The 11,632-nt window shown below is 39.6% G+C and overlaps 1 protein-coding gene across 1 annotated transcript; it reads right to left on the bottom strand.

The window, feature by feature from the left end:
* Positions 1-1,202: 1,202 nt before the first annotated feature.
* top1a (DNA topoisomerase Ia) lies at positions 1,203-10,616 on the bottom strand. The gene is made up of 21 exons (XM_086167800.1): positions 10,483-10,616; positions 9,994-10,018; positions 7,995-8,091; positions 7,762-7,882; positions 7,078-7,124; positions 6,892-6,981; positions 6,656-6,728; positions 5,144-5,235; positions 4,905-5,020; positions 4,706-4,827; positions 4,505-4,627; positions 4,216-4,403; positions 3,986-4,130; positions 3,474-3,617; positions 3,130-3,315; positions 2,934-3,002; positions 2,720-2,834; positions 2,237-2,364; positions 1,737-1,831; positions 1,493-1,642; positions 1,203-1,373 (listed from the first exon to the last, which is right to left on the bottom strand). Exons 1-21 carry the CDS (start codon positions 10,513-10,515, stop codon positions 1,271-1,273), a joined length of 2,262 nt encoding a protein of 753 aa, XP_086023926.1. The 5' UTR covers positions 10,516-10,616; the 3' UTR covers positions 1,203-1,270.
* Positions 10,617-11,632: the final 1,016 nt, after the last annotated feature.

The following is an 11,632-nucleotide window of genomic DNA, read 5'->3' as shown; positions in this document are numbered from 1 at the left end:
AAAAAAAAGATTTTTAACTTTTTTTTATGTAGGATTTTATTAATTTTAACCTACAATGAGCATAAAACTCAAAGAAAACATGATTAAAAGCTATGACAAAAAAGTAGAACAGGAATAGGATGTTAACTTTACAGCTACTTACATCAACTTTCCTGTCAAAGTGGAACAAAAATGAATAATTCACATTAATGTTACATTACTTTATCCTCAACCTTTACACAATTAAAAACGGCGTAAAATTGTAACAGATTGTTGATTCATCAGTTGTTGTTTTTTGGCAAAATTGAAATCCCTCAAATGCACTTCCCGGAAGAACACTCTCCATTTCGCAACTTTAAATACATCATAGTAAAACTTCAAGTAACAGATTGTGGATTTGTTTTTTTCCTCTTCCTTGAAGCAATAGTGAAATTAAGTTAAGAAAAATCAGGTGTGGACAGGGCTGTGCGGGGATCTCAAAGGATGCTTGCAACTCAAGGATAAAAATTATCGGTTCACATTTACACTGAAAAAAGAAGTCCCTGATAGAGGCTGTAAAACATATTCACATTCTGCTTGCTTGAGTAAATATTGACATGGTTGCAGTATTACACCCGCCCACAACCCTGACATCTGCCCAGACATCCTGTCATGCTAAACAATTCAACATAGTCCAGTTTAAAATATCAAACCAAGACAGCTTTTTATGGTCAGGCATGTCACAAACACGCACACAGTCACACAAGTCTCAAAAGTCAAACACACATTTCCATTTCCTTGAAAGGCGTGTGGGTGTTATAAGGAATTCATTGATTTTAACTTTGTCTATCAAAATATAGATTCATTAATAATACATGGGAGGGCTAAAATACAGAGCAAGTGAACAGATAAAATGATACAAAGCATTTTTTTTTTGTTTTTGCTTAATACAGTAGCTATAGGACCACAGAGTTCAAAGTTCAGGCGTTGTCAGGTTTAGTCTCAGGACACAGAGACACAAAAGGTAGGAGGGTCTTCCAATTACTGGGATTAAGCATTGATGCTCAGTTGTTGGTACTGTTCAGCCTTGATGCCTGATCTCAGATCAGATGTTCGGACAAGCCACATCACCCTCAGGCCACTTCATTGTGGCCTCCTATCATGCTACCGAGACGCCGCTCTGTTTCTGCTCAAACTTTCTGAAATTCCTTATCAGGTCTGGCCATTAAGCAAAATTCAATTAAGCTAAAAACAAGTATCAGATTTTAAAAAATAAAATAAGTGTGTCGTAGTTAAAACCACAAACTGGGATCTAAAATTCAAAATCTTCGTCCGCCATATCGATGGCCCAGGCAAACTTCTCGCGTTGGGTTTTGTTATAGATCTTCTCAACAGGAATGCCCCACTTTTTACACCTGGTGGAGGAAAGACAGTTACAGCACAACAACGCTCCTCATTTGCACTTATTTGTATTCCCCAAATAAGAAGGGGAGGGAATGAAATTAGTTGATAATTGTTTTTCCGTGAATCTCACCATGCCACAGAGATGCGAGGGTCCAGATAATTCAGCTTTGAAGTGCCGAGGGCGATCTGCTTGTTCTCTTCACGGTCAGTTGCCTGCACTTCGAGCTTCATCAGTTGCTCTTCTATCCTCTGAACGGCCTTCTTCTTAGTCTCCACAGCCCTACGAGGGAAACAAACACATGCAGGTAGTCGCAGAAAGTTTAATATTTGGCAGACAGGATCGAACAAGTAGACCACATCGTTATAGGACTTACTTTTTAGACTTCTCATCCTTCCGTACTTTGGCGTCAGCCTTGGCGCTCTTCAGTTCTCTCTTGGCATCAGATAGCTGGTCCCTTTTAGCATCAATCTGAGAAAAGTGAAGAGTGATTCTTTTTCCGATTATGTTCTGCCAAAATCTGGTTTACCCAAAACTTTCAAATGGCAAGAAACGTAAGAAATTGCCATCTTTAATTGAAAACGTTAAAAAAAAACTGGCATGCCAAAATTGATTAAACTTTCAAAGTCATCCTCGAGTTGAAAAATTGTGGTTTTTATTCGGTGTTGTGGTTTCTATAACACAATCTTCCTGGCCAGTTGATTTGGCCACGACCACGGAGTTGCATCTGTGGTTTTAGAGAAAGCGCAGATCTGAAAACGAAACATTACCCAGGATTCAAGGGCATAGTCGGAACTTTACGACAGTTCAACGGCATGGGAAGTCTTTTCAAGATAGGTGCAGGGCATGAACAAGACGAGACCAAGGGGTCCTCACCTTTGTCTGCAGGTTCTGCATAGACTTCTCAAAAGTCTTAGGAGGAGCCCTCTGATGGTTACACAGGATGGCCACAGCCCTGTTGGCCCTGTTGTAGGACAGGATCTTGGCCGGAATGTTCTCGTCCACTACAGCAACAGGAAGACCATGAGGCAGAAAAAGTTGTCAAAGATTTCGCTTTAGATGGTTAATGCACGTGAAGAACCGTTAAATATTAATAAAAAGAACAACCAGTGCCACCGTTGGCTAGTGTTGCAACAGCAACTCTACTACAGTATGTAAACTGGTCATATTCAATGGCAAGATTGAACAAGCCTATTTCACATCTCTGAAATCGATATATTACAGAGCAGAAATTTACTTGTGAAGAGTAAAATGGATCGGCGTTGTTTGCAAAGTTTGAAGGTCTCTAAGCCTTTCAGATGGGAAGTGGCTTCGTTTTGGCTTAATCAGATTTTCAGACAGTTCCTGTCTTTTTCGTACCGCTTGTGAGCTCTTTCAGTTGCTGCTGCAATGTAATGGAGGCATTGTAGGTACGGAAAACTTTGGCGGTCAGGCCGTCCATCAACTCCTGAAGGTGCTTGTTAAGAATGGAAGTCTGGAGTGGAGGAGAAAAAAAAAAGGGAGTCATTTGAATGGTGGCATTGCGGTTGCAATGAGATAGACAGAATTTGAAAAGGACACTTCACTGGCTTACATTCAGACGATCAAACAGGTCGTCATCAGGCTCCTTGTTCTCCATAAACAGCTGAAGATTCTTAAAAACCTGAAAGAGGCAGAAAAGAGTAAAATAGTTACTGGGTTCGCACACCAAAGGTTCACACCCAAGGTCCATAATATAATATTTTGGTGAGCACCAAAATATTATATTATGGACTTTTACAGCTCCTTACCCTTTTCTCCACAGGAACTTTATTGTAGTAGCGGATGGAGTCTTTACCCAGGAAGTCAAACTCAACCACATATTCCTGACCATCATTCTCCGGATGCAGTTTGATGTGTTCGACTCTCAGTGAGCAGCAACCCACAGTGTCTGCAGTTTCTCCTTCCTCCTTCTCGTTGCCCGCTCTTAAAGCCAGCTGCGGAGCACGGCAGGAAAGCTGATTAGAACCAACTCACCGTGTCCTCACAGCAGCAGGTCAACTCACATGCAAAGAAATCGTGAAAAAAAAACGAACCGAAAAATGATTTGGCATCATTAAAAGTGCAGTTGATATTAAACTGCCTCTAATCTCACTTTGTCAATGAAGTAGAGGGCAACAGCTCTCTGCCGGATCCTCATCTCCTTCGACTTCCAGTCCTCGCGGTACTGGTTCCTGATGTGGTCAACGCACTTCTTGAGTCTTCGAGCGGTTTCATACTTCTGCCAGTCCTTCTCTCCCTGCATACAAGCACGGACAGATGAGATTTATTTTTTTTTGTAATTCAAATAGGGGCCTTTGGTGTCAAACATGCTGATGGTCACATGAACAGAACCGAGATTGCCGGGTTGTTTCACGGTACAACCTGTTCTCTGCACAGCCAAAAGAAATTATGTATGCCATTTTTTTTTTCAAGGCACAAGAGAAAAGCTGTTTAAAAAAGAAACAAACAAAAAAAAACAACTCAGTTTTACATTCTAGTCCAGCAGTAAGCTGTTTTTTTGAAATCTAAGACACTACAAAATTAAAAATCAATGAAGACTTTGCTACTGACTATTGGAATGCAATGTACAAACACTCCTGCAGCACTGGGTGCCGGCCTGCCTACCTTAATTCTTGAGCTGGGGTTCAGCATGATGTACTTGATAGAGCCCTGAATGTTCTCTGTCCATGACACCAGCCACGTTACCTTGTTGTCATGGCGAACCTCTTTCCACTTAGTGCCTGGAGGAGGCTCAGGGTGCTTGGAGTCCCTTTTAGGAACATATTAATAACAGTATATGGTTGTGACACAGTAATCATCATTAAGGACAGGAGGGGGGGAGGGATCTAACTCACTTGCTACAGTTAATGATGATGTCTTGAGGTCTGATACGTCGTTTCAGCATTCCCATTTTAGGGTGGTCTCCACGACCGCGGAACAGACCAGGGGGCTCAATTCGGAAGTTAGCAATGCGTTCCCTGTGGTTGTCCATGATGCAGTAGCCATACTCCTGCAAGATACGCTCGTTTTCTTCTTTTATTTTCTGGAAGAAGCAGAAAATACGTCAAAGCAACTATTTCACATATTGCAGACTCTAACCGGAGCTCTCAGTGCGTGGCAGCTGTTCATACAGCAGCAGCTCACCAGCTTCTCCTCCTTGGACATGGCCTTTCTGGCTTCAGACTGCGCCTTGAAATACTCGCTCATCTCAGAGAAGTTGCACTTCTTCAGGTCGGTGATCTTTGACTTCTCCTCCGAAGACATTTCCTAGAGCAGAAACATTGGCGCATTAAACAGTGGTCTTTGGGCCTGTTAGGTCATTGTTCACTGGCTTCTTGAACTTACCTTTCTCCAATCTTTGAAAAAGTTCTTGCGGAAGATGTCCTTCGTAGTGTACTCATGATCCAGCATCTTGGCAAAGAACGTGGCCACCTCCTCTGCCTCCGGGCTAAGCTTCATAACTTTACCTTAAGATGCACATTTGCGTTTTATTCCACCATTACAATTGGTTAGACACCATGTATGATTTGAGTCAAAGTCTTACCATCATAGTAGAAGTGGACATGATTTGGGAGTGGATCGTAAGGCGGTGCAAACACTGGTCCTTTGTGCTCCAGAACTTTCCATTTGACACCGTCTGTGTATCTCTCCTCTTCCCACCTGGATATCAGTCAAACACCATCAAAAGAGTCTGAATATACTGCAGGAACAGAGCATTCATTGGAACAACTATAGCATGCAACACAACTGCACCTGTAGATCCAACTGACATTGTTTTCTTACCATTTCCACTTCTCTTCTGGCTCTTTTTTTGCTTTCTTTTTACCATCAGTGATTTGTCCTTTTTTGTCTTTTGTCTTTTTAGACTTACTGTCCTAAAATAAAAGAAAGGAAGAGAAACTGCTTTCACTACTGGCTAGTTAGAAAACCGGAGCACCACGCAAGTTAAACTAATGCAGTATAATAAATCTCTCTATCAAAAAAAATCTCAATTTAAATCTTTGAGGAACTGATTTCAGCAGTAGGTGGCCCAGATGTTATGTTTAATACATATAGGCATTATTCTTTCAGTATAAAGTACAATTATAACATGATACATTCTGAAGGTCAATGTCAAACAACGTTCTCATTGTATATAAAGCATCACACACACACACACACACACACACACACACACACACACACACACACACACACACACACACACACACACACACACACACACACACACACACACACACACACACACACACACACACACACACACACACACACACACACGGCCTGTTATTTTGTATCACTTGATAATTCTTGACATCCATTAGAAATACAACAGATATGCAAAATTCCGGCATAGGCCTGGCAGCAGTGGGCAGTCTGTTCTGCTTTGAATTTCAGTTTCTTTAATATATGAAAGATTATACACACATTGCTGCATTCTGCTAGTTAACAGAGGAAACTTGGAAATTAGGTTTATTTGCATGTTGACTGGGGGACGTGGGATCTGCTCTCGGCTGAAATGCATTTCATTTCCAGGTGAAACCCATATACTCATGAGAGGTCCACTTGTGCAGAGATAACCCCAAATACATATTAATTCCTAGGTCTGGCATCAAAGACCATGATTAGTATCAGCAGGGTAACATCTGGACATCTGGTCCGTAAGTGTTTTTTTTTTTTTTAAGGTTTTACTACTTTTAGGTTTTGCGATTTTTACTGAAGGAGGAATTCGACACTAGCCTGTGAGAGAATACCAGCTAAAATCACATTAATAACATGTGACCACTCAATTCCCCTGAAAACAATGTAACAGTTCCTGTATTTGACAAATTTCTCCCCTAATGTTGGCAACAGTTTTTCGTGTCTACAATAGAGATTTGCAGCCTTTATGTTTGCTCGGCATAATGTTTTTTTTTTGTTTTGTTTTTTTTGCATTGTGGTGCGCTGCTTCTTCTCAACTGGTTATCTGCTTCCCACACCACCTATCAGAATGTGCTCTCATATAGATCAAAACCTGGCTCGTCTAGCACCTTAGTGACACTGTGCATCCATAAGTGGAATTTGGTTCACTTAATAAAGCCTCTTGAAAGGACCTTTTGAGCAATCAAACAATACAATATCAGGTGTAGACCTTAAAAAGGCCTGAGACTTAAATCTCAGACTTCCAAAATCTCCTTTCATAACACATGAAACAAATCCATATCATATTGATATCTGTCCTCAGGGGAAAAAAGGTTTTTGAATTCGAAAACAAAGCCCAGTACTATATTTGTATTTACTTATGGACTTGCTTACCTCGTTATTTTGTTTCTTTTTCTTTGCCTTCTTTTCATCTTCAGTCTTTATTTTTTTGGGCTTGAATTCAGTGCTAGGGGAGAATAAAATATACATATAACAAGTGGGAGTTAAACCTGTACAACAGATTTGCTTACATACACAGCTATTTATATGATCATTTTATGAATACAACTGTAGTACAGACAGACAGACATGAAATACATAGAAGAAAACTAATGATATGGGTGACTCACTCATCATCCTCTCTTTCTCGCTTTAGAGGCCTATCGTGTTTAGGGGAGTGGTAAAAATCATCTTCTGGCTCAGACTTCATATGTGGGGGGCTGTAAGTGAATAAATAGGACTCACGATTTCATATAAAAGCGCTTATACTGTATTCTAAATAAGTTAAGAAAAAAAAAAGGATATTCAAAACATACCTGGCAAAGCCATTTTCTTTTTCCTTTTTGACTTTACCGTCAAAGACCTTGAAAAGAAGATAGTTTTGTTTTGTTTTTTTTAAAAAGAGGTGTAATTCACATTCATTTACATTTCGAATCATAAGGATAAATACCCGAAACTGGTGAAGTCTATGTAAGTTAGTATTGTAAGTTAAAATCTACTTATCACGATGTTAGATCCTCAAAGCTGTAGACATTTTAAAATGTATGTTACATTTACAACAAGATAGCAACATTTCTGATTTTTCCAGGGGGCTCATACAAGTATGAATTTTAAAAAGACCACTAGGTCCTTGTCCAATGCAGGCTTCATAAACAAGTCTCTCCAACACAAGGATGATAGCTGATATATTTAATAAGATATTAAAGAAGAAGAAGATGCTGTTCAACTGATTAATAATGTAAATGAAGCAGAAACCCCCTTTTCAGATGCAGTATTTCATTTTGTACCTATTTCTAAACACTGTCATGGGTAGAATTACAAGCAGAGTAAAAATCTAGAGTAACTGAAACGGGATGTATACAAGATGTGTTTCAATATTTGAGGGCCATGAACACAAATGAGTGAAACACTTCACAGAATTCAAAAACATCCCTTAAAAAGAACATTACATGCATAACCACACATGAATTTTGCCATCAATCATTTCCATGATAATTCACCTTGTCCTCCTTCCTCTTCTCTTTGTGCTTTTCCTTGTATTTTTCTGTGCTGCCATCTTTGTGCCGAATCTTTTCTTTTTCCTTGTCTCTATGTTTTTTGTCAGACGATTCCTTGTGTTCGCTGGAAGATATTAAGCAGAAAATAAAGGGATGAATGATTGGGCTCTTACCTTTTGTGCAAAATTGGGGATGGCTTACAAAATCATCTGCAATTTCTGAAATACAAACAATACCTGTTTCCATGCTTCAATTTCTCCCGTTCCTTATCCTTCTTGTGGTCCTTATGTTTGTGTTCCTTCTCTTTATACTTGTCTTTATGCTTGTGGGAGTCTACAAGAAGAAAGAGTTTCTTTAAGATCTTGAAAAAAGATCATGTGCCCTTTCTAAAGGACTACATTTGTAGGGGCTCTTCTTTAGGTCCAAGATCTGACAGTCAAGAATGATATATCTGATCCAACACACAAATGGTTGGAACAAACACTGACCTCAGCGACCTGGTGAAAACTGGAGAGGTGCCAAGAACAACTCTGACATAAACATTTGTGTCTGCTCCAGCTTTTCTAAGACCAAACAGGAGTCTGCCTATATAGTCTGAACATGCACTACAATCTGATTGTCAGGCAGCCACTAGACTGAATATCTATTTCATGGTAGCACAGTACACCCTAGTGCCTCCAAGGGTGTAATTGTTTATTACACAATACAAACACCCAGCAGGTTGAAACATGTAACACTTGAAGTCCTGCGAGGCAAACTAAAGTAAAATAGGAGCAGCATGGCTTAGGGGGAAAGGAAAATCGTGAATGGTGCCCTTTGCTATAAAAAAATTAAACTGGACACAAAAGCTACATATAGAAGGCTAAATGCTTATGGTCCTACTGATCAAGAATTTTAAAAAAATACTATTGCACTTTCCTTATAGCTGATAGCAAGCAAACATGAACACAAGAAAATCTACTGCTCAGAAATGGTCTAGTTCCTTGTCACAATCCTTAATTACTCAATTCATCACTTTAAATTGTTCATGCCTTTTAATAAAAACTCAAGAAGCTAGGGAAAATACATTCATAAAACAAAACACTGTTGTGAAGCATGTGGCTCCTTGACACACACACACACACTTTTACTCTGCCTGTTAGCCTCAATTCACTATCATCTAGGATAAAAATAAGGCCTAAGGTGGGATAGTCACCTTAATGTGATTTACTAATAACTATTTTGACAAAAGACAGGTCCTGAGACATTTTAAAAATATAACACTTTGACAAAGACAACTTTTTGTTTGTTTTTTTTCCCGACAACGTGACCATACTAATAAAGACACTATTTTCACTGCTGTTTAGTTTCTTCTTGGGGGATTTGGGACATTAGCACATAATAATTTAAATTAAAAGCGATCCCAAAGTAAATTTCATACAAGTTTACATGCCTCTTTGAGATTCGAATACTTTCCTAAAAGGACGTATTCAACACTTTGTTTCATAACAAAGGATTGGTTTATGCAAGCCATTATAAGAAAAATAGTTCTGTTATTAAAATGTCAAAAGTTCAATTCTTAATAACTATATTGAAAATAATTTCATTTTTAATAGAAGTTTGACATCTGTAATGCATATTCCTGACACCACATAGTATCTCACAATCAGTGAGAATGCTTACAATGCAAAGGACATTTCATGTGATAACTGTGGTAATGGAGAAAACAATAACAGTCATGTTCCCCTTTCAACAACATGGCTGTTTGCTTATTATGAAATACAACATATCATATCTGCTTTCCATATGGGATCTTAAAGAAGCATTACGCCTTTGCAATTCTCCACACTGCCATCTCCACTTCAGTCTGGGTTCAGCTTGCAGTACAGTCAGGCCGCTACACCGAAAAAAGAAAATGGCGCAGAGACTAAGTCCTCAACCCCCAAACCCTCACTTTCATGTGGGAAATGTGCTATTAAAAGCTGTCCAACAAGAAAATCTGATCCTCCAAACTGATAAAACACCTCTAGGTCTGTCCAAATATTACTTCGAAGTAAGAAAATAATATGCGGAACAGCTTTAACAAGACCTCCCATTTGAACAATAGGCGCTTGTGAGTGAAACAGAGGACTTAGTCTCTGGACGCCATTTCTGTCCTCTACTGAAAACTAACGTTACGCTGCAATAGATCAGCAAAGACGAGACATTGTAGAGGCAATCTTCCATCTTCTCATAGGTGTTTTGACATAAACTTACCATTGACCCGGGAGCCACAGTCAATCTGAGAAAAAAAAATCAAAAACAGACGAGGGTTATATTTCGATGTCGCTAACTAGCCGGCTAACTAACTTTGAACTTGCTGGAGAGCAAAGCTACAGTTTTTTAGCTTCTCCACTAGCTAGATTAGCATGCTACGCTGGCTGGTAATATGACTTAGCAGCTAATACCGGAGGACTACGGCTAACCCGAATGCTAAATTGAACGTGACATTATTGTTATCGTGCTTTGCATCAAGTTTCGACCTATTCATACGGAGAAGACCATTGATTGCCACAGTTTCTTGGGGTTTAAAACATCGTTTTAGATGACACTTTGTCAACAACAAAATGAACCGGCCAAGGTGGGCTAACAGTCACCGTTAACAGTTAGCCATGTTACCCTGTCAAAACCAAACAAATAAACCGCTCGCCAGCGATCTAAGAGTTTACCAGTCGACATGACATTAGCGAATACACGTAACATTACCTGGTCCTCGCTATGGGAGTGGTCCCCACTCATTTCCTAAGTTATGTCTGACGGAAAAGAGTCAAATGAGAAACGTGTAGGGACTCCACACACCGGCGAGGGGATGCGGACAGAATGAAGAAAAATTTCGGTTGTGTAAGGTATGCAAGTCCCGATTCTGCGCTCGAGCGCATGCGCAGAAATTTAAACGGTAGCGAGGAGCGTGGCTCCTCCTCTGAGCAAAACGTGTTGCTCTGTAGTTAGAAGTACTCATGCAGCTGTAATACAAGCCTTTCCAGGCCTAGTTCGTCTTTTTCCCCCGGTGTAGTTGTTTGCGTATTGAATGCAACCCATGAACTCCATGAACAAGGAAAAACGAGCCATTGCGTACTGACAGTAGTAAAATAATAGTGGTATAAATAATTAGATGGCTGTACTTTCACCCTATATTATCCCTGCCCCTTTGAGTAATGCAGGAAATATGCTGGTGGCTGTTTCTTAATCTAAATTGATCTAGATAAAGTACCAGCTGGGAGTAGCTTAAGGGTGGCTACTGACCATTGTGTGCAGTTTATAATGTCAGTTCCCTAAAATGACATTGCGCTTTAAAAATGGTGGTACACAGAATGTGTGGCACATAGCAGTGAGGAGCTCAGTCTGCCCTCCATAACCTTGAGAGCCAACAGGCTTTACAAATAACCATTAAGTATTCAGAATAAGGAACTATGTTCAGATTTAAAAGAAAAAGATACTTTTTGCTGTCAAGTGACAATTAAGCTATTCATGTAAGAACACAAACTTGCTGCTATCAAACTTTCAAAATTGTTAACATTTTCAGTATTTTTCCCTGCCAACATACAGTAATTTATATGTGTGTACGTAACCTACTTTTATGCTGAATAGTAAGTAGGGGAAACAGCTGCGGTTTGCAGTTTATGGTGGGTATGTCATTCAAGGTGAACTCGTTTTATCCACATAGGGGCGCTATAATCCTTAATACCACCTTCTTAACCCAACATCTCCCTTCTCTAAAAAGAACTCCTGACTCAAGGTGAAGCGACGATTTATAATATTATTATGCATAATGAGGCTCCATAATGCCGCTGTGTGAGACTGTAGTAATCCCTTGCTTACTGTGAACAAGTTAGTACTTGGTAATATAGGTAATACA

The sequence above is a fragment of the Fistularia commersonii genome, chromosome 21 (assembly GCF_037954325.1).
Source record: "Fistularia commersonii isolate RoL2024-O1a breed Wild chromosome 21, RoL_Fcom_v1.0, whole genome shotgun sequence".
Classification (NCBI taxonomy): domain Eukaryota; kingdom Metazoa; phylum Chordata; class Actinopteri; order Syngnathiformes; family Fistulariidae; genus Fistularia; species Fistularia commersonii.
The sequence above is the reverse complement of the archived record's forward strand: the minus strand, read 5'-3'. Positions and strand labels throughout refer to the sequence as shown.